General features: G+C 46.3%; 1 protein-coding gene across 1 annotated transcript in view; it reads left to right on the top strand.

The window, feature by feature from the left end:
* The window catches only part of PLEKHO2 (pleckstrin homology domain containing O2), a 34,039-nt gene extending 16,510 nt beyond the window's left edge, over positions 1-17,529 (top strand). Inside the window, exons 3-5 of the mRNA XM_044660122.1 lie at positions 3,186-3,290; positions 5,376-5,474; positions 13,112-17,529. Coding sequence (XP_044516057.1) covers positions 3,186-3,290; positions 5,376-5,474; positions 13,112-14,332 — 1,425 coding nt within the window. The 3' untranslated portion in view covers positions 14,333-17,529. The remainder of the gene's footprint in view (positions 1-3,185; positions 3,291-5,375; positions 5,475-13,111) is intronic.
* Positions 17,530-21,564: the final 4,035 nt, after the last annotated feature.

Raw genomic sequence — 21,564 nt, 5'->3', positions numbered from 1 at the left:
AAAAAACAACTCTATCTCTTAGTCAAGCCAACAAGTATTTATTAAGTGCTTTCTCCATGTTAGGTACTGTATTAAGTACTGGGGCAACTTAGATAAAGAAAGGCAAAAAAAACTCCCCTCAAGGAGAGGGGAACAACCTTATCTGAAGGAGACATGAACAAGACCTATATGAGATCAACTATAGATAAGCTCAGACCAAGGAACTGGTGTTAAAGGGGACTCAGAAAGGTTTTGTACAGAGGGTGGGATTCATTTAGCTGAGAATGGAAAAAAGCTCTGGAGGCTGGAAGTTGAAGATGAGGAGGGAGAGGTCCTTTGATTATATTATGCAGCTGCCATTCTTCTCTGGAGCTGAACCTGGTTTTTCTTCCCAAGCAATCTGTTACATCTACTTTTCCCCAAATAGGAAATCCCTTAAGGGTACTGAAGAGACCCACATCTTAGGAGTATGGAGGGAATCTGTATTGGTTAAAGGGTACTGTTTTCCTGCTGGCTTTCTTGGGGCAACTGTCTGATCTACTCCCTTCCTAGATCTGCCATCCTTGATCTCCAGAGTCTGTTGCTGAGGAGGATGTAGAAAAGTTAGTTCTTATTTGATGGCCTGCATGCAAATTAGTACATGGTGTGATGATAGAAACCACTCCCTAAGTTTGTCCTACCCTGCACCCCTTTTTTGTGGGATGTAGGGGCACAGAGGATTAAAAAGTGTGGGGTGGAGCTCTCTCTTTCTCTCTGTCTCTTTGTCTCTGTCTCTGTCTCTCTCTCTGTTGGTGTTTGAGGGCTTTGCAGGCTAAGCGGCTTGGTGGGCTTGGGCTTAGGGTATTTTTCTAGATAGGTGAGATTTTCTGTCCCCTTCCTACATTTCTCTTTTTCCCCTCTATCTCCATTTTTAATTAAAATCACACTGTTGAGAGCTACTGATGGACTCCTGACTTGAGAGTTGATTTTATAACAGCGACCACAATATTTTATTAATATTACATTTAATAATTTTGCTTTCAATGGTTAAATCATAGGACGACCAAAATATTGGCATAATAGCTAGCACTTATAGAGAGCTTTAAGGTTTACTGAGTGCTTCACAAATGTTACCTCACTTTATTCTCACAACAACCCTGAGAGCTAGGTGCTATTATTACTCCCATTTTATAGATGAGGAACCTGAGGCAGATAAAGATGAGTGATCTTCCCATGGTCAAATAGCTAATGAAGGTCTGAGTCTGAATTTGAACTCCAGGTCCAAAGCTCTATCATGGATTTAGAGTTGGGACTGATCTGTGTATTGGCTCCAAGGCAGAAGATTGGTAAGGGTTAGGCAATGAGGGTTAAGTGACTTGCCCAGGATCACACAGCTGAGAAGTGTCTGAGGTCAGATTTGAACCTAGGACCTCCCGTCTCTAGGCCTGGCTCTCAATCCACTGAGTTACCCAGCTGCCCCCTAGAGCAGGGATTCTTAACCAGGGCTCCACTGGACCCTTAGGATGACCATCAGCTTAGAGGAGAAAAAATTTACATGTTCATTTCAGTATAATTGGTTTCTTTTGTAATTTTTTATAATAATATTATGTATCATGTTTTATGCATTTAAAAGCATTCTTCTTAGAAGAGGTCCATAGGCTTAATTGGACTACCAAAGTGGTTCACAATACAAGAGAGCTTCAAAAAATCTTGGGCTTGGGTGGATAGGTAGCATAGTGGATAGAGCGTCAGGCTTGAAGTTGAAAGGACCTGCGTTCAAATTTAGTCTCAGATACTCAGATAAATGACCCCTAGGCAAGTCATTTAATTCCAATGGCCCATCCCTTGTTTTTCTGTCTTAGAGTTGTTAGTAGGACAGAAAGTAAGGGTTAAAAAAAAAAAGAAATTCTGGTCTAGTCACAATCCTAAGTCTCAACTAATTAGTGGCTAAAATGGGACAAAAACTTGGGTCTCCTTATCTTTTGGTCAAGTCAACAAACCACATGCCAGGTGCATCAACTACTAGGTGATACCCAAGGTCCCTGCCAGCTTTAGTAGATGATGAGTACCTGAATTCCACTTTCCCCATCTATAAAATGGGGATAATAAAACTTATGTTGATGTGTTCACACAATAAAGTATTCTATCAATTTAAGCTACTATTCTAAGGTTAATTGGTTATAAAATTAATTGACTGTCCCTCCTCTCTCTTTACCTTTCTCTTTCTTTTTGGTGGGAAGTGAATCTGTGTCCTGGATGGGGCGTGGGGAGTGAAGGCGGAGCTCTGGCAGCAGTCACTCGTGTTCTAGCAAAACACCAAATAGAAAGAGGAGGGAGGGACTCTGGTGAGGAAGTCTCAGCATCACTCATAGGTACGGGCAAAAGGAAAGTGTGGCTGGGGAGTTTATGGTGATATTGAATGGCAGAGAGAGACTCTAAGATCCAAAGCAGGCCTAGAACTTAGATTTCCAGACATCAAACAGGTTAAAGGATGTGGCAGCTGCTTTAGTTCCACCAGGGAATGGAGGCAAAGTGTGGTATATAATAGAGAGAATTTGGAGTCAAAGACCTGAATGGGAATCCTCTCTCTGATGTTTACTAGTTTTATCTCTGGGTCGACTGTATCATCTTTGTGTGTCTCAGTTTCCTTAGTTTGATGAATAGGGATAACACAACCTACCTAATGGAGTTGTTGTGAGCAGAGAGCTCTTTGTAAACTTCAAAGTGCTAGATAGATGTCAGCTGCTATTATTTTTATTTAGCCCTGGAGGTCTTTCCACTCCATCACTCTCATTCTGCTCTCCCGATTGGGAACAGTTTCAAGCTCCCTTGAAGTGCCCTTTCTGCCTTTCCCTTCTTCTTCCCTGCTTGTATTTCCCTCCTCCTTTCCTCCCTCTGTTTTCTAATCTACCAATCCTTTCCCCAAATGAAAATGTCAGGTGTTGTGCTTGGGTCTGGGGAGGGGTTAGAAAACGTTGGGGCTTCATTATTTCTCCACTCCCCCAACATACTGATACCCCAGCTGTGGCTGAGGAATATTTATGGATCTGAAAGATTATCTGGGGGTGGAAGCTAAGTAGTAGTGATGATGTGTGTGTTAGGAGGAATGGAGGCTTGACTTCAGAGACTACATACATTCTGTGCCATCTTGCAGATCATGGTTGGGGCTCATGCCCCTTTATACCCAACAAATGAAGCCTGTTAAACTATCTTTATTTCTTTGACAGGTTCATGACATCAAATTCCAGGCTCAGAATGGGGAGGAGAAGGAGTCCTGGATCAAAGCCCTTAATGAAGGCATCAACAAAGGCAAGAATAAAGCCTTTGATGAGGTGAGAATCTTAAGCTGGATCTGGAAAAGTTTTAGAGGTCTTCCAGTCTGCTTCCCTCAGAACCATAAAGACTGGTCAGTAGCAGAAGAGAGTGGAGTCAGTATCAGTTCTAAGACAGAAGAGTAGTGAGGGCCAGGCAGTTGGGGTTAAATGACTTGCCCAAGGTCATATAGCTAGGAAGTATCCAAGGCCAGATTTGAATCCATGTCTTCTTGACTCCAGGTCTGGTACTCTATCTACTCTGCTACTCAGCTGCCCCTTCCAGGCAACTTTCCAAGCTTGTAAGTCTTGCATTAAAAGAGAGCAGTTTCTCATGCCAGGGTTCTCTATGCTAGTGAACCCAAGGTCTGCCTGAATCTTTTACCCCTTTAAGATGGACTAAGCAGCATTTATGATGGATTTCAAAGCTGGTAGACCTGTCTCTGGCCTTTCTTCAAAAATCACAATTGGGGCAACTAGGTAGCACAGTAGATAAAGCAGCAAACCTGTAGTCAGTAGGACTTGGGTTTCTCCCCATTTTATAGATGAGGAAACTGAGACCTAGAGAAGTTCAATGAATTTCCCCCCGTTAAATGGATAGTGTGTGTAAGAGCTGGGATTCTAACCCAGGTTAAGATCTAGCATTCTTTCCACCTTATTACTTCCCCAGGAAGGTCCCCACTAGCTGCCTCATGCCTTTGATCCCTTTGATTAAGCTCTTCATTGTCACACAAAGCTAGACAGTTGTCATGAGCTCACCTGCTGGGGTGTTGAGGAGGCTACAGGTGTGGTTTGATTTTTTTTTCTGACATTCCTGAGAAGGAGCTGAAAAACTAATAAAGGCACTTCCTTTGGGTGAGGCAGGGATTCAGAGTAATTCCCACTGTAGCAGTTGGTACTTCTAGAGCAGGCTTCCAGCTAGAGCGAAGATCCCACTCAGACTAGGTCAGGTGATTTCCTCTCCCCCTACTTCTTCTCCCTCTCCCTCTCTCCCTCTCCTTCTCCTTTTCCCTTCTTCCTTCTCCCTCTCCCTCTCCATCTTTCCCTTTTCCCTCTCCTTCTCCTTTTCCCTTCTCCTTCTCTCTCTTCCTCTTCCTCTCCCTCTCCCTCTCCTTCTCCCCTCTCGATCTCCATCTTCCTCCTTCCCTTCCCTTTCCCCTTTCTTCCTTTCTCTTCCTTTCTCTTCCTTTCTTTCCCTTCCTCCTTTCTCCCAGCCACCCTTCCTTGGTCCCTGTGCTATTTGAGCTGGAGATGATGCCTACTTATGTCTGGAAGAGACTGATATCCATCTATCCCTTCGCTGGTGGACAGCTCCCAGGGAGCCTAGGGCCTGCCACAGAAGGCCAGAGCCAGTAATACAGCCAGATTTTTTCCTGAGGCAGGTTCCTAGTGAGCTGGAGGTTCAGATACCATTGCAATTCAACTGGAGAATAACATTGGGTACATAGGGATTGCTATCCCAGTTGTACAGATGGGAAAACTGAGTCACCGAGCAGGGAAGTGATCTTGACAGAAGTGCTCATAGTGCCTCCAGAGGTACTTTAAAGTGATGAGGAGAGATGGAGGAGTGCAACAAGGAAAGATACCACTTTGGGTTTTTTCCAAAACCTTTCTTCCAAAAGAATATGTCTCTTGAGGACAGGGGTGGTTTCATTTTTGTCCTTGTATTCCCAGCACCTCAAATCTATAAGAGTAAGACTTAATAAGTACTTTGTAATTGATTGTGCTAGTTTTGATTTGATTTGATTCATTCATTCATTCATTTATTTATTCATTTATTCATTCATTCATTCGTTTGTTTGTTTGTTTGTTTGTTTGTTTGTTTATTACCCTTACCTTCTGTCTTGGAGTCAAAACTGTGTATTGCCTCCAAGGTAGAAGAGTGGTAAGGGCTAGGCAATGGGGGTCAAGTGACTTGCCCAGGGTCACACAGCTGGGAAGTGTCTGAGGTCAGGTTTGAACCATCTCTAGGCCTGACTCTCCATCCACTGAGCTACCCAGCTGCCCCCTGATTGTGCTCGTTTTTAGTTTCTTTCCAGAACACTTTTTTTCTTCCTTCTGAAGTCTCGAGCAGACAACTGACTCCAGTCTCATTAACATTTCCAGGTTAAGGTGGACAAGAGCTGCGCCCTGGAGCACATAACCCGGGATCGGGTGAGAGGGGGGCAGCGGCGCCGGCCACCTACAAGGATCCACCTGAAAGAGGTGAGGACCACCGGGGCTGAAACTGAGGACCGGGCACCGCTCTTCTCTCCCCTTCTAGTCCTTCCTCCCCCCAACACCAGGGGTGACTACAATGCAGACAGCTGGGAAGAAGCAGGGTGGGGGTTGTGTGGCTCCTTTGTCACCAGACAACAGCTGGTGAGGTCTGGGGGCCAGCATCCCCAGAGATCAAGTCTTTGTCCGCTCGAATCCCCTCGTCCTGGGGAAGGGGGAAGGGTCAGTACCAGGCACAGGACCACACTGTGGCTTTGTCCTGGCCCCTGGACAGGCCGGTGTTGGAGAGCAGCCCTTGGGGTCTGGGGCAGGGATCAAAGGCCATATACTGCTGTGAGGTGAAGTAGGGTCACAGTAAGGTCCAGAGGAAGCGGCTCTTGTTCAGTTTAGGTAAAGCTGGAGCGATGTGTGAGTGCCAGTCATAGGCGTGTACATGCATATGCGTGACTTGGTGTACCTGTTAGCTTCTGAATGTGTACAACAACAATGTGTACAACATTTATGAAGGACCTACTATGTGGGGAAGGTACAAATAAAAAATGAAGATCGTCCCTACCCTCGTGGAGCCTACAGTCGGATGGGGGGAAGCCAGCGAGCCAAAGGAAGGAGAAAATGGTGAGGAGGGGGTGGGAGGTGGACATGATGGAGAGTTCCAAGGAAGTCACAAAACAAAGTAGCTCATGGGAAATGTGGAGAAAAATTGTTCTGAGCTGGGTATGTGTGTGCAGTTATGTCTGTGAGTCACCCTCAGTGGCTATGCTTATGGTTTAAATATTCTTTCCGTCAGTAAGTTCTTTGGGACTCTTTGCTGTGTGTTGTGTAGCCCTCCCCTCCCCTTTAAACTCTTACCTTCAGTCTTAGTGTCGATTCTAAGACAGAAGAGCGGCAAAGACCAGGCAATTGGGTTAAGTGACTTGCCCACGGTCACCCAGCTAAGAAGTGAGGCCACATTTGAACTCCCGGCCTGGCACTCTGTCCACTGTACTGCCTAGTTTCCCCTTGGGTAGTCCTTTGATAGGCACTGAGGGGCATGCAGAAGAAGGGAGCCTATGATCTAGATGGAGATAGAAGAAATGGCCTGAATAATAATATCAGCAATAATAGCTGACATTTTCATAGAGCTTTAAAATTTGCTAAATACTATACATATACTAAATTACATATATAACCCTTATAGCCTCTCTGTGAGGTAATTGTTATTATTATCTCCATTTTAGAGATAAGGAAACTGAGGCAAAGGAGCCACATAACTAGTTAGTGTCTGAGGCTGTCTTCCTGACTCTGAGTCCAACATCTATCTCCTGTGTCTTAAACAAAGTGCTGTATAATCTCAGAGGAGGGAGAGAGAATTTTTGGCTGGAATGACCAGTGAAGGCTTTATGGAGATGGCAGCAGTGTAAGCTGAGCCTTAAAGAATGAATGCTGATTAGCAGAGATGATGGGGAAGTCATTCTAGGCAGAGGCATGATGCAAGGCTGAGCCAGGAATGTAAAAAACTTGCTTAGCTCAGTTTGGCTGGAGTTTGGGAGTTTATATGCTTATGAGAGATTAGGCTGGAAAGATATTTGGGGGACAGATTGTGGAGAGCCTTGAATAGCAAACTAGGAATTTGGTGCCCTGTTTAGGAAATAGGGAGTGGTTTTGTTTTGTTTTCAAGTAGGAGAATGATAATGATCCAACTTGTGCTTCCTGAACATAAATCTGATGGTGGTTTGGAGGATGTACTTAAGAGAAGAAAGATAAGTAGTAAGACCATTGGGGGAGATATGCTATTAGGCCACAAGTGAAGTAATACCAGGAAGGGCTAGACTTAGGGCAGTGGTACAAGGAATAGAAAAGAAGGAGGGGACAGCTAGATGGCTTAGTGGATTGAGACCCAGGTCTAGAGATGGGAGATTCTGGGCAAGTTACTTAACCTCACTTGCCTAGTCCTTACTGCTCTTCTGCCTTGGAACCAATATTGGTTCCAAGATGGAAGGTAAGGGTTTAAAAAAAAAGAAAGGAAGGAAGAAAAGAAGGAAAGAAGGAAGGAAGGAAAGAAGGAAGGAAGGAAGGAAGAAAGGAAGGAAGGAAAGGAAGATGGACATGAATGAGAGAAGTTATAAAGGAACAACCAAAAGGGTTATTGACTGGATTTGGGGATTGATGAAGAGGGAATTCAATGTGAATGAAGTTTTGAGCTTGATTTTGCCATTAACATATATGAGGGAATTAATTTAAACAGAGGAGAGAAAGGGAAGGTGGAGAGTTAAATCACAATTCTTAAATAATTCATTTGATTTGGGGCAGGAGGGAAACCTCCAAGGGAAGATATTCACTGAATAATGGAAAGGCAGGGCTAGAGCTCAGAAGGTAGATTAGTGTTGGAAGCTTAAGATTTGTGTATCATTTGTGCAGAGGAGATAGGTGAAGCAGTGAGCGTGGCTGAAACCACCAAAGAGGAGAAGACCAGAACCTTGGGGAATATGTACTTCTAGGGAGTGAGAGGAGGAAGAAGAGCTAGTGAAATGGGCACAGAAGTAGGAAGAAAACCAGGCAATTAGTAAGCATGTATTAAGTGTCTCTTATGTGCTAAGTACTAGGGATAGACAAAAAGGAAAGTTCCTACCCTCGAGGATCTTAATTTCTATCACATTTCATGTACACATGTCTCTGTGTGTGATAGAATATCATGTAGAGATGGAATCTATATTATATGTACACATACATACTATACTATATATGTTCATATGTACATATGTTTATATTAAATTAGTTTAAAGTGATGGGGATTGGGGTGTGGAGGAAGAAGCTAGCAGCTAGGAGAATCAAGACAGATTTAGTTAATGTAGAAGGTGATACCTGAGCTGAATTTCAAAGGAAATTTGGGATTTCAAGAGACAGAGCTAAGAAGGAAATGTATTGTAGATGTGGGGAACAGCTAATGCTCACTTCACTTTACATCAGTTTATATAAGTCTCCCCAGGTTTTTCTGAAATCATCCTGTTTGTCATTTTTATGGCACAGTAGTATTCCATCACAATCATATACCCCAACTTGTTCAATCTTTCCCCAGTTGATGAACGTCCCTTCAGTTGCCAGTTTTTTGCCACCTCATAAAGAGCTGCTCTGAATAATTTTGTACATTTCCCTTTTCTTTGGTCTCTTTGGGATACAGACCTAATAGTGGTAGTGCTGGGTCAAAGGGTAAAGGCACAGTTTTATGGCCTTTTAGTTGTGGCTTCATATTGCTCTCCAGAATGGTTATATCAGGAGAACAGCCAGTGCAAAAGCTTGGAAGATGGAATGTCTTGTGGGAGGGACAGTAAGAAGACCAGTTTATCTGAACTTTGGAGTGTAAGAAGAGGAGTTATCATGTATAATAAGGCCAGAAAGGAGAAAGGCTGTGTAAGGTCTTAAATATCAAACAAAGGAACCTATTCTCATTTGATCCTGGAGGTGATAGGGAGCCACAGGGGTTTTGTGAGTAGGGGGTGACATGGTCAGACCTGGGCTATGGAAAATCCCTTTGGTAGTTAGGTGAAGTACAGTCTGAAGATGGGAAGAGACTTGAGGAGAGAAATAAATGGGGAGGCTATTGTAACAGTCCAGGCTAAACTAAGGTCAGTGTACCAGTGTGCCAGAATCTAAGAGGAGAGAATTTCAAGGAGGAAGGGCCAGGTATGCAGTGTCAAATACAGTGGCAGGTCAGAGGATGGGGGGGAAAGGTAATGCATTTGGCAATTTGCAGATCATGCATGTGTGCCCTTTGAGAGAGCAGTTTTAGTAGGATAAGCAGAGAGAGAGAGAGAGAGAGAGAGAGAGAGAGAGAGAGAGAGAGAGAGAGAGAGAGAGAGAGAGAAGGAGGAGGGAAGGAAGGAAGGAGGGAGACAGAGAGAGGCAGAGAGGGAGGAAGGGAAGGAGGGAGGGAGGGAGGAGTGGTTGAAGGAGGAGAGGGAGAGAGAAGAAAGAGAGTGAGAATAGACCACTCATTCAGGTAGTTTGGGTGTGAAAGGAAGTAAGGAAATGGGTTCCTAGCCAGAGGAGGAAGTGAAGGTTGTCTCCAAAACTGGAAAAAGCTAATCATGTTTGTGGGTAGGAGAGGAGCTGGTAGATATAGGGAAGAATAGTGGAGATGCTGGAGAGAACTAAGAGAACCAAGTCCCACTAGAGATAGAAGAGACTTCAAGTTCAGGGCAAGAGACAAGGGGATAGGAAGGAGGAGGGTGTATATCTGAGTGTTTTTGTGGATATACAGTGGGAGAGAATCACTGGGTCTTGAGGGTTAAGTTATGCAGTGGGAACGAATGCCCCTGTTCGGGCATGACAAGAGCCTGAGATAATTCTGGGTATACAGGTGGGATCCCTCCTTTGCAGAGCCTTCTCAGCACTCCCCAAAGATCAGCAATGGCCGGGGCAAGCTTGAGGAGCAAGTCATCATGTCCCAGTTTTGTAGAACCCTCAAGAGAGGCAAGGAGCAGGGAGAAAGAGGGACTTTTTGGTATGTTTATTATGCAACTGTTTTCTTTCCTCCTGAAAATAAACTGTGGTTTGGGGGCTGGTTCTTTTTAATCTTTGAATTTCTCCTGTATTTGTGATGGTTTATTCTTCCTTCAGGGAGAAGGTTCCCCTGGATAATAGGCCTGGGGTATCCCTGGGTTAGGATTTGTTTAGTATTAGCTGTGCCAATTCACAGAGCCAAGACAGGGCGCCTCAGAGCAGGGTCTCTGGGGAAACGACTGGGCTTCTCTGTTTCTTTCTTCTTCTAAATAGGACCCTAGTTCATAACAACTTCCTGTCTATGACAGACAGTTTCTTCTTAGACCCTTGTGAAACCTAGAGAGGAAGGGGGACCTGACTTCCCCTGTACCACTGCTCCCATCAGACACATATGCACTTCCTCTAGAAGGTTAGAAGTACCTGAGTCTAGAAGGAAAAAAATGTAGCCTGTTAAGAAAAGGCCTTGGGAGGGGAATGGGAGTAGGTGGAATACATCTGATTTTTGTTGCTGGTCAGATGAAGCTACTTTTTCAGTAGCTCAGTTTCTCCCCATATGCAGTGGTATAATTAGGTGTAGGGTGGTTGGAGCAGGGGCTCCAGACAGAACTTAGATGGAATTGTAGAGGACATTTACTAACCCAGCAACCCCTCCCCAACATTCCATCTGAAGTCAGTGGGAGTAGGGGAGGGGTGAAAAAAAAATAACCTTACATGGGGAAGAAAGGAATATGGGGCAAGAGGTATAAAAATGGCAAGGGGGGATGGGGAACAGAGTTGGTACTTGATAGGCACAGATCTCAGGAAATAGGCCTCTATTTGGCATTTCCCACTTTTCCCACCTAATGGTGTCTATGAAGCTCGTGAGACCAGCGATATCGTGGAACCTCAGAGGTCATGTATTCCAGCCTTTCCTTAAAGATCCCCATCAAAGTAGGAATGCCCATGGCCTTCCACATTTTCATAGTTTCCATTTGACCCTTTAGAGGCAGTCCATTCTAATTTTGAACAACTAATCTTTAGGAGGGCAGATAGGTGGTACAGTGGATAGAAGTGCTGCGTCTGGAGTCAGGAAAACTGGAGTTCAAATCCAACCTCAGATACCTCCTAGCTGTGTGTGTGTGACTCTAAGCAAGTCACTTAAGCCTGTTTGCTTCAGTTTTCTCATCTGTAAAATAAGCTGGAAAAGGGAAATTGCAAACTAATCCAGTATCTTTTCCAAGAAAACCCAAACAGGATCACAAAGAGTAAGACACAACTGAAACCAATGAACAACAATAAATCTTTAGGAATTTTTCCTTACACCAGCCCTAAATCTGTACCTACCCTGGTTTTGTCCTCTGGGGCCAAGAACAGCAAATCTAATCCCTCTGCCACATCAGAGCCTTTAATACCCCTTCAAAACAACTGTCATGTCCCCCCTTAGTCTTCCCCAAGTTTAAATGTATCCAGTTACTTCCATTGATTCCTGAATTGTCTTCTAGGAAAATGGCAAGTTTCTATCATAGAATTACAGAGCTGGGAGGAAATTTATTGATCCTCTTGTCCAAATCGTTTTCTCATTTTACATATGAGGAAATTGAGGTTCAGAGAGGAGAAGCAACTTGTCCCAGGTCTCACAGTATGTTTAGGAGAGAACTGGGACTAGGACCAGGATTTGCTGAGGTCCAATCTACTGTTATTTTCTGTTTAATATTTACACAAGCTTTTCCCTACTTGCTGTTTTTTTGCTGGTGCCCAGCTAATTGCTGACTAATTTACTGACTAGTGATCATGGGAAACTTCTTGATTTCCATACAACTCACTGGCCTTGAGTTTGGTTCATTGTCCTTGTTCAGAACTCCTTTTCTCTGGAGGAATGTGTCAGGTTACTGTCCATGGTGTCCTGGAATACTTCCCCCCCCCCCCCCCCAAGACAGTAGTGCTGTGGAGCTGATGTGAGAAAAGCCATCTCAGTTTGGTAGGGAGAAGCCATTATTTCATGGACCCTCTCAGTCTCATTCGCTTTCCTTCCCTCCATCTTACACCCAATCCCACCCAGAACACACTAAATCCACAAAATAGAGACAGAGCTATACTTGGGTGAACTTGACTCAAGGAGAGAGATACAGAGTCACAGACTGTTGGTGGAAACCTTAGAAGTCATCCGGTCAGAATGGAGGCCCAGATATGTTCAGTGACATGCCCACAGTCCCATAGTCATCCAGACTTGGTGGCCCATGCCTGTGATCCCTACTCCTTCAGGAGACTGAGGTTGGGGGATCCCTTGAGCTTAGGATTTCTGAGCAGAAGCTGATCTGGCATTTGAGCTAAGTCCAGAACTAATATGGTGATCCTGTAGGAATAGGGGCCCACAAGGTTGCTCATAGAAGGACAATCTGGTCCAGGTCAGAAATGAAGCTTAATGGGGGCAGCTGGGTAGCTCAGTGGATGGAGAGCCAGGCCCAGAGACTGGAGGTCTTGAGTTCAAATCTGGACCCAGATACTTCCTAGCTATGTGACCCTGGGCAAGTTACTTAACCCCCATTGCCTGGCCCTTACTGCTCTTCTGCCTTAGAACTAATATACAGTATTGATTCTAAGACAGAAGGTAAGGGTTTCTTAAAAAAAAACAAACAAACAAAAAACCAACCCTAACTTAAAAAAGAGAAATAGAGCTTATGTGCCAATCACCAGTGGGATCAAGTCTGTGAGTGGTTCTGTGTGAGAGAAATTGGCTTGGTCTTCAAAAAAAAAAGCCCCCCAGAATAACAAGCAAAAAAACCCCCAAACTGAAGTCATTTACTAGCAGAGCTGGGATTAGAACCTAGTTCCTGTCTCACAGCAATGTATAATTTTTCCATTTAGAATTCTTATAAATAATAAGCTTCATCTTCCCTTTTGATTCCTGTGCCTTTAGAATGTCATAGAATTCTATTGTGTATATATGGTGGGGGGACTGGGAAGGGGACAGGGTAGAACAATGCCTGGCAAGCCTGAAACTTACCTAAAGCAATTTCTTGATCCCCCAATTCAGCTGATCTTTGGGAAGAGGATCGAAGCCATTTGTAGGCTGTGTATGCCACTCTCTGCATTGCCTTCTCCTCGCTATGAATACTATCAATCAAAAAAGATGGCAATCACTCTCTTCTCTTTTCTCTTCCTATCAGGTGGCCAGTGCTGCATCGGATGGGCTGTTGAGGCTGGACCTTGATGTGCCAGACAGTGGGCCCCCCTCTTTTACTTCCAGCAACAACATCAGCGATTCCCCGCCTGCAGAGAAACCTCGACCACCTATGCCTCCAACCAAACCCTCCCAGGACCCAAAGAAGCCAAATTTGGAAGACAGTGCTGAAAAAACAGAGGCAGAGGAGGACACCATAACTCCTGCACCTGAAAATCCTCCAGACCAGCCAGAGGACCAGGGTGAGGCAAAAACAGTCGAGGAGGACTCGGAAACCCTGGCCCTGCCTGGGGATAGTAAGGAGAGCCTGTCAGAAGGAAGCGAGAGCTCAGAGAAGGCCCTGGAACCACCTCCCAAGGTCCACCCTGACAAACTGAAAGTAAGCTGGGAAAATCCAAGCCCAGAGCCTCCCACCTCTGCAGGCAAAGAATCAGATCAGCCCACCAGTTCAGAGACTGCTTCCAAGGAGGGAGGGAAACCCCCAACCCCTCCACCAAAGATTCTATCTGAGAAATTGAAAGCATCTCTGAAGGGGGGTGAGACCACCAGCCAAGACCAATGCCAGGACTCCCAGGCTTCCAAGACCCTTGATCCTGGTCCAGATGGTTCTCAAGTTTCAGTGAATGGCATGACCGACAGTGCTGATGGGATTGAGTCCATTCCAGAATCAAGTCTGCAGATAGCTGTGGAGGATAGAGTCGACCAGAAGACTCCCCTGAAGGAGGGCAAGGGACAGCTAGCCCCTTCAGAACCCAGTGAAGCTTCTTCCCCAGAAGCTGAGAGAGCCCAGGAGGGCTCAGGAGCACTCCCCCAGGATGGATCCCCTCTCCTGCTGTCACTCCAGCCCCGATGTGCCTCCCTTGGGAATCTGCTGACCGAGAGTAACAAGGGTCAGGGCCTGCGCCTAGACAAGCACCAGCTGGTCAAGATAGAGAAGAAGGTGACCTCTGAAAGGGAAAAGACGGAGCAGCTCTTGAACCAGGTCTTGAGCAGAGAGTTGGAGCATGCCCAGGAGGGAAATGGACCCCCTGTCAATGCTGAGACATTGCTCAACCAGGCAGTAGAGCAGCTGAGGCAAGCGACTCAAGTCTTGCAAGAAATTAAAGATTTAGGAGAACTGAACAAGGAACCAGCGACCACCCTGACAGAGAAGCAGAAAGAAAAGCAGAAGGACCTAGTGACTCTGTATAGGAGAAGTGCTCCCTAGGGCATGCTTACGCACTTTTTTCCTTTTTTTTTTCCCTTCATGGTCTCCCTGAAAATTTTTATTCACCAATGCTGTTGCTGGGCCAGCAGGCACTAGTACTAAGTCTGGGCTTGGCCCTACTCCTTGGCCAGCCATTTTCTTAGCAATGGCTCCTTTTTCCTCTTTTAAATGCTCTCTTTCTAGTGAAGTCTTCTCTTTATTGACATAGCACAGAAAGTTGCCACTGCAGGGAAGCTCAAGGAGTGACAGCCTACTGGCTGGTAAATCATGTCTCCAGTCTCTAAGCCCTGCAGGGTCTCCATCTAACCCCAAATAGCTGGATATACCCAGTGTGCCTCAGGGTGCTCAGTCGCAGACACTTCTAGGGGTGGCTCGTCTCTGCTGTGTGGTCTCCAGCTGGAACGTTTGCCCTCACCTCCTAGCCCTCTCAGGCCCCTTTGAAATCAGGCTGGGTAGTGGATCAGTCAGGAGAGGAGAGGCATCTTTGGAAGGAAGGCCAGTTATGTCAGAGCAGAACAGTAGAACACACCAGTGGCTGTTCTATAAGTTCTGCTCCGTCCCCTCCTAGGGGGGAATTGCTGTCTGGTGTTGTCTGGTGTTGCCCAACCATATCCATGGGTTGAGTCTGTGGGTAGGACTTCCCCAACATGCTCTAGTGATCAGTTGCCTGAGAGCTCTTGAGTGCCTGGGATAAATCATCTAGCCAGAATCCGTCAGGGATCGATGGTCCCCAGGGACTAAACCAGGTGTGCTTTGGGGGATATTTCCCTCTGTCCTTATCCGGATGCCCTAAGTGGGCAGCAGAGAGAGGTATGAGTGACGATAGTGTCCCAGCTCACTCAGGGAGAAAAGTCACGACTGCCCTCCATCATTCTTTATGTCTCAGTATTTGTTCCTTTAGCCACTTTGGTGTAGCTTTGGGCCGTTAATTAGCCCTATGTCCTGGGTGAGAGATAGGCAAGAGTTTACATTCTGGCCTCCAGGGCACATCATCACATCACTTTTTTGTGCCCTCAGGTGAAAGGGAATTTGGGAGCAACTTCATTTCCAAATGCTCAAGGACTTCCTAGGGCTATCTCCCCATGCCTAGCCAAAAAAAAAAAAAAAAAGAGTCAGACGCTTTCTTCTCTTTGGTTTCTAAAATTCAAACAGTCAAGGTGAGACACTTTCCAAGACAGGTAAGGAGCTGCTGCAGAAGAAGGAAGGAGGAGGAAGAGGAGCATTGGTTGGCTTTAGGGGACCAATTGCTGAGCCAACATAGGTTTCCATGATTCCCTTTGGAAGGGGGTCACCTGGTTCATGCCCCTACTTCTATGTAGGATTGTGACCCAGACTACTCAACTTTTTACATTCTTGCATTCGTTTCAATTCTGGACACTCAAACAAAAGAACTTTTTTTTGTTTTTGTTTTTAGATTGCAAAATAAACTCACCTCCAGGAGGATCATATTTTTTTTGTCCTCCTTGAGTGACATTTACATTCATACTTAGTCTTATTCCTTCACCTGGATTGGTTAAATAAGCACCAGAGGTATCAGTCTGGTCATTTCTTATAAATGACCACAAACACTCATTTGAGTGATATTAGTTACAGCAATCGAATTGATGGAACTTGGCTTGACAATGACTAATTCCTGTTAGCCATACCGGTTGGTAGATAACCAAGTCAGGCCAGGCTTGTGATTCTGGTGATTTCCACCATGGCCAACATGGATGATCTGGGATAGAGTTGGACCTTTGGTGACCTGTCATCCTCTGCCCTCACCTTTCTCCCTCCTAATCACACACTGACTTTTTCCTGGGCTGAAATCTAGAGGTTTAGAGGAAAAAAGGAAGTCCTGGTGAAGTGATAGGAATTGCATTTTCCCCACCTTTCTCCCCCTGACCTCAAAATTACCTCCTCTTCTAGGGCTTGTAAAAGGGGAGGTGGTGATGGTAGGGGAGATGTCATAGTTAGCTTGCACTGTGCGAAGCCACAGATTGATTGTTCATTTTACTCTGGCAGTGTCGGTCCCCCTGGCCTCATTTCCTCCAGCAAGACTGGACCTTGCATTTTCAGAACTTGTGCTTGGTACCAATCAGCTGCTGCCCCAGGAACAGCCTAGAGCTCAGTATCCCCACGTGGATGCAACCATTAGTTACCTGTTATAGCCACAGAATGCCTGCTGAGGGGCCTCACCTTTCTGGAAATTTCACACGAGGCTCCCCAAAGTCTATGCTGGGTTCAGACATTTTCTAGGCTTTTTTTTTTTTTTTTTTTTTTTTGCATGAGCACTTTTTGTTTAGTGAAGGATTAAAAAAAGAGAGAAAATGCCACCATGAACCTTCCTAATAAGGCAGCACCCAGCACAGTGCCTTGCACACAGTAGTCATTTAATGTTGGAATGGTGAGCTGGCCTTTGTCAAGCACTGGCTACAGCAGAAATGAGCAATGCAAGTGGATTCCTTATTTACTGAAATTTTATCTTGTAACACAAGATATCACCATGAGTAAACTGGCTTTTCTCCAGGGTGGTGCTGGACATATGGGGTGTAATTGGACTCATTCAGAGAATTCTGTGTCAGAGGGGTAGATTCCACTGCATGGTGGGGGCTTGCTCGAGGACAGTTGTCAAACCCCCTCTAAATCTGAGACACACTTCAGTTCTTCACAACACTCAGGGCTGGGCTCCTGTGCTGAATAGGGATGGATCTCCCATTCCAGGAGGTCACTGTTGGACCACCAGTTATTAGGAAGTGACAGTAAGCAGGGCTCAGAAAGAAAAGGATTGGGGGGGGGGGTGTCTCCAAGAGGAGGCAAGACCCTGGAGTAGATAGACAGCAGGCTTATATTTCATGTAAATAAGAGCCAATGTGTCCATTATACAAAGGATTCCCACTACCCTCTTTCCCAATGGGCACTTCCCTCTCCATCTTCCCCTCTCTAGGGGTGCTGGTTTAAAAAACTGAATCATTGCGATGTTGCGTCCTGTCTCAGTCCACCTCCCTTTTTGGGCCAGTTTGGTGTCAGCTCCATATACAGGGTTCCCCTTTCTTAATGAAAGAGGTCCTGGAAAAGGGGTGAGAAGATAACAAATGTAAACGGTGGTGGACTCTACCTGCCTGGTCGAAGGAGAAAGGGGAGAAACAGCATTCATCATCTTTTGCTTCTAAAGTGCACCATTTTTGAGAGTTGGCAATAAAAAACCCCATTTTAAGTATGTCTCTTCCCTGTGGCTGTTTGTTGGTGACAAGACTGTCAGCCGGGGAGGAAAGGGCCAGAGGGCTTAGGACCAAAGCCCCAGCCTCTTCCGGACACCAAGCCTTGGGTGTTAGTGTCTTGGGGCATCTCTTGAAGAAGGTGGTCTCGCCTTGGGTTCCAGGCCTCAGAGGGATTCTTTAGGCCTTCTTTATAGGCTTGGCTAGAAGAGTCTGCCTTCTGTTGAACTTCAGCCAAGACCCTTCTATTTCTATTCCCCTCCTCCCCTCAGTTTTGCTCCCATTAACCTTTTTTTTCCTTCTTTTTAACTTTTATCTTCTGGCCGTGCTCTGGGTGAGGAGCCCCCTTGGACCCCCAGTCACAAAGCTCAGGCCTGGGGGCAGGCAGCTCTTCCCCTCTCCTTTTCTGAGTTGGGGTCGGGAACACACTGATTTCCCCTGATTCAGGGCCTGACGGCTGTGGGAGGATAGACCCTACGGGCTGGGGCCTCGCTGAGACGTGGGTGGCCCAGCTTCTCTGCCGCTCGCAGTATTTATTATTGAATTAGCAGAGGTCAGGAAGAAAACTTGGTTCTTTTGAACTTTACAGCAGTTGTGGGGAGGGTGGGGAGAGGCGAGTGAGTGGCAGGTGTCTATCTTCAGGCCAATAGAAACCTCCCACATTCAGAGGAAATAAGTAGTTTTCCATGAAAACCCCCCCAAGACCAGAAGAGAATTCCTCAGTGGTTTTATGTCCCAGATGTCTTGTGGAAGGTGAAATGTTTGGGTGTAGCCAGGATAGACTCCTATAGCAAAGGGGGAAACTGACCCGGGAGGCTGGGGGGCAGCAGGGGCCAGTAATGAGTGGGGGGCTTTCTGGGGTTTCTCGGGATGGGCTCAGCACCCCACTTTGCTGAGTTTTTTCCCACTAGCCATCGCTTAAAGCAGGGGTGGCCAGTGAAAGCAGGGCCAGGGCCTTCCTGGCTCCCTAAAATCATCCCCTGGAGCACCTCCTGCTTCTCAAGCTGTTGAAGGTCCCCCGGTCAGGAGGCTTCATCTCGAGCCTCCCCCACCCTCCTTCCCTTTCCTCCGAGGACCTAGAGACTCCCTCCAGCCCAGCCAGCCGGGGAGCTCAGGCCAGCAGCGACGCAGGAGGGAACGTGCCCTTATAAGGATAACTACACGGTCGGGATGAAGCTGTGGTCCTGTCCGGCCCACCCCCAGGCCCTCCTGCCGCTGAGGGGGAAGGGGAAATGAGGCGGTAACAGCTCCTGCAGCTGACAGATAGCGGGAGCAGCGAGCATCAGCTGAGGCCCCGCTCACCACAGGAACTCGCACACGAGGCCCCAGCCTCCCCTTTCCTCTTCCTGCAGAGAACAGAGGCCCCGGGAGCAGCCCTCCGAGCCCTGGGCCGCCCGGCCAGCCCAGGGGATGGGCTTCCTGGCCTTCCAGAGCCAAGAATAACAGGGAGGGAGGGCGAAAACCGCACTCGGGGCTTTCCAGAGGTTCTGGGCCTGGATGTGACTCTGGGGCAGGGAGGGAAAAGCCAAGAGCCTGACTTGGAGAGGCCAGAGCCGGGGACACGCTGAATCAACATCTTTCAGGCTGTCTGTCACCCAGGCTTCAAGTCTACGCTCCCCACCCCCAAACTGACCCAGATCCATCTCGCTTCCATCTCAGGCTCTCTGGTGGTCCAGCCTCCTCCACTGGACACATTCCCAATCGCTGGCACACAGTAGTTGCTTAATAAATGCTCGTTGAGTTGGTCAGATTGCAAAGGCAACTGCAAAGATTTCTTTTTCTCGTCCCTTGCCTGTCCCGTATTGCACACCTTTCCTGACTTGGTTCTCGAACCCTCTCCCTTAGCTTCCTAGAACCTTCCTCTCTTCTCCAGCTAATCCGATCCATTCAGAGACTCAGAGAATGGAAGGATTTTGTGGATCTTCTGCTCTAATTCCCTGCTTTCCCAAATGGACCGAAGTCACTTGCCCACAGTCACATAACGAGTCAGTGGCAAAGCTGGGACTTCCATGGCGGGGGTCCTGATGCTTCGGTTCATGGGCTCATAGATGAAAGGCTGAAAGGGACCTGATGGGCCATGCAGTCCCCCTCTTTCTTTTACAGATGAAGACATGGAAGCCCAGCCAATTCATGGATGGTTTGCCCCAAAACACATCTAGATGGGATTTGGGCTCGTGTCATTTGACTGCAAATTTGGCTTCCTACTTTATACTCTCCCTCTGCCTTTGTGGCCGGGTTCCCCCCAGCAAACCACCTGCTCATTCATGCCATGGAATTTATTACGGGGAGATGACAGGTTAATATGTTATCTGTCCCAGGTGAGAAATTAATATTTTAATAGTGGCCTTCGGTGCCTTAAACCAAAGGGGTGATTAATGGGGGAATTCCTGGCACTGTCACAGGACGTTGAGGAAGGAAGTTTGGGGGCAGGCAGGGCAAACCCAACATCCTTAAAATTATATTAGCAGAGAGTCACCAACTAACTCTGTTTAAGCACACCCTCTGGGCTTGTTGATACCCACATTTCCAGTGGAACTATCCAGTCCTTTAGCTGGGTGGAAGTAGAAGAAAAATGAGCCTCCTTTCACACTTTGTGGAAACTGTTCATTAATGTATTTTTAAAGCATTTATTTTTGAGTATTGTAAAATCATAGTGATTTTGGGAGACCCGTCTGCATGAGGCGGGGAGGGGAGCAGAGCAGCGGGGTGGGGGATGGATGATTCAGCAAAGAGAACCTGAGGAAGTGAGCAGAGTGAGTAACCTGAGCCTGGAAACTGGAGACCCTTCAATGAACTCAGGACCTATTGACCATCTCCAAAGAGCAAATGAACCAAGGACGGCTGATGTCCTTCAGAGAGGAAGAAGAATCTTAGTGAGGGGCCCAGTAGGAAGCAGTGGTTGTGAGATGGTGAGGATAGACTGGGGGCTTCTGGCTCTTGAAAGAACTGATGTGGAGTTTGGTTCCTAGTAAAGATGGCGCCAGCCCCGGAGCCATGCTGGCCAGGAATGGATTAGACCAAGATGCTAGGTGATGCCAACTAGGTGGCATAGTAGGTAGAGGGCTCAACCTGTAGTTATGTTGGAACTAGGATAGGGTCCTAGGACTGTTCGAGTCTCATTGAGTATGGTGGATGGTAGAATCTAGGACCAGCAACACTGACCTGGGAGTTTATACCTTGGAAATTAGGATAGGAAGGAGGTTCTGGGAGGGAATCACTCCAGAAATGGGAGTGTTGGAAGTATATTAATCCAAATAGAAATTAGACTAAAAGTTTGAGAAGATGTCTTTATTTTATTATTATTTTTTTTAAATCCCTATCTTCTGTCTCAGTTAACAACTCTAAGGCAGAAGGGCAAGGGCTAGGCAAATAGGGTTAAGTGACTTACCCAGGGCAACCCAGATAGGAAATGTCTGAGGCCAAATTTGAACCCAAGACTTCCCATCTCTAGGCCTGATACTCTATTCACTGTGCCCGCAAGTCTTCCTGAGAAGACTTCTTTAGCATCCAACCCAGATAAGTTTAGAGGGAGCAAAAAAAAACTCCAGTGGTAGATTAGAAGCTGACCAATGATTAGATGTTAGTTGAAGTGAGGATTAGAACTTTTGTAAACTAATTAGATCCCTAGTGTCTCTCTCTCTCTCTCTCTCTCTCTCTCTCTCTCTTTCCACATATATATATTAGCTACCTTCAGGGTCACTGGGAGGATAAAATGAAATAATATTTGTAGAGTACTTTGCAAATCTTAAAACATTATCCAAATACTAATTATTATTATTGAGCCCAGATGGAGAAAACTGAGCCCCTTGGACCTCCAGAATCAGCCTGTTAATCAAAAAAAGGAAAAGCAGATTGCATTCACAACTGATTATATCCAAGGCTGAGAAAGTGGCCACCCAAGTGGCAAGATTCTGGGGGAGAGTGGGATAGGCATGGCAAGGATCTGACCCTGGTCGTCTGTTAAAATGCCAGTGATATGTGGAAGGTTGAACCACTGGCCCCAACCTCTGCCCTCTGGACTCTGGCCACAGACAC

The sequence above is a fragment of the Gracilinanus agilis genome, chromosome 2 (assembly GCF_016433145.1).
Source record: "Gracilinanus agilis isolate LMUSP501 chromosome 2, AgileGrace, whole genome shotgun sequence".
In the NCBI taxonomy this organism is placed as follows: Eukaryota; Metazoa; Chordata; class Mammalia; order Didelphimorphia; family Didelphidae; genus Gracilinanus; species Gracilinanus agilis.
The sequence above is the reverse complement of the archived record's forward strand: the minus strand, read 5'-3'. Positions and strand labels throughout refer to the sequence as shown.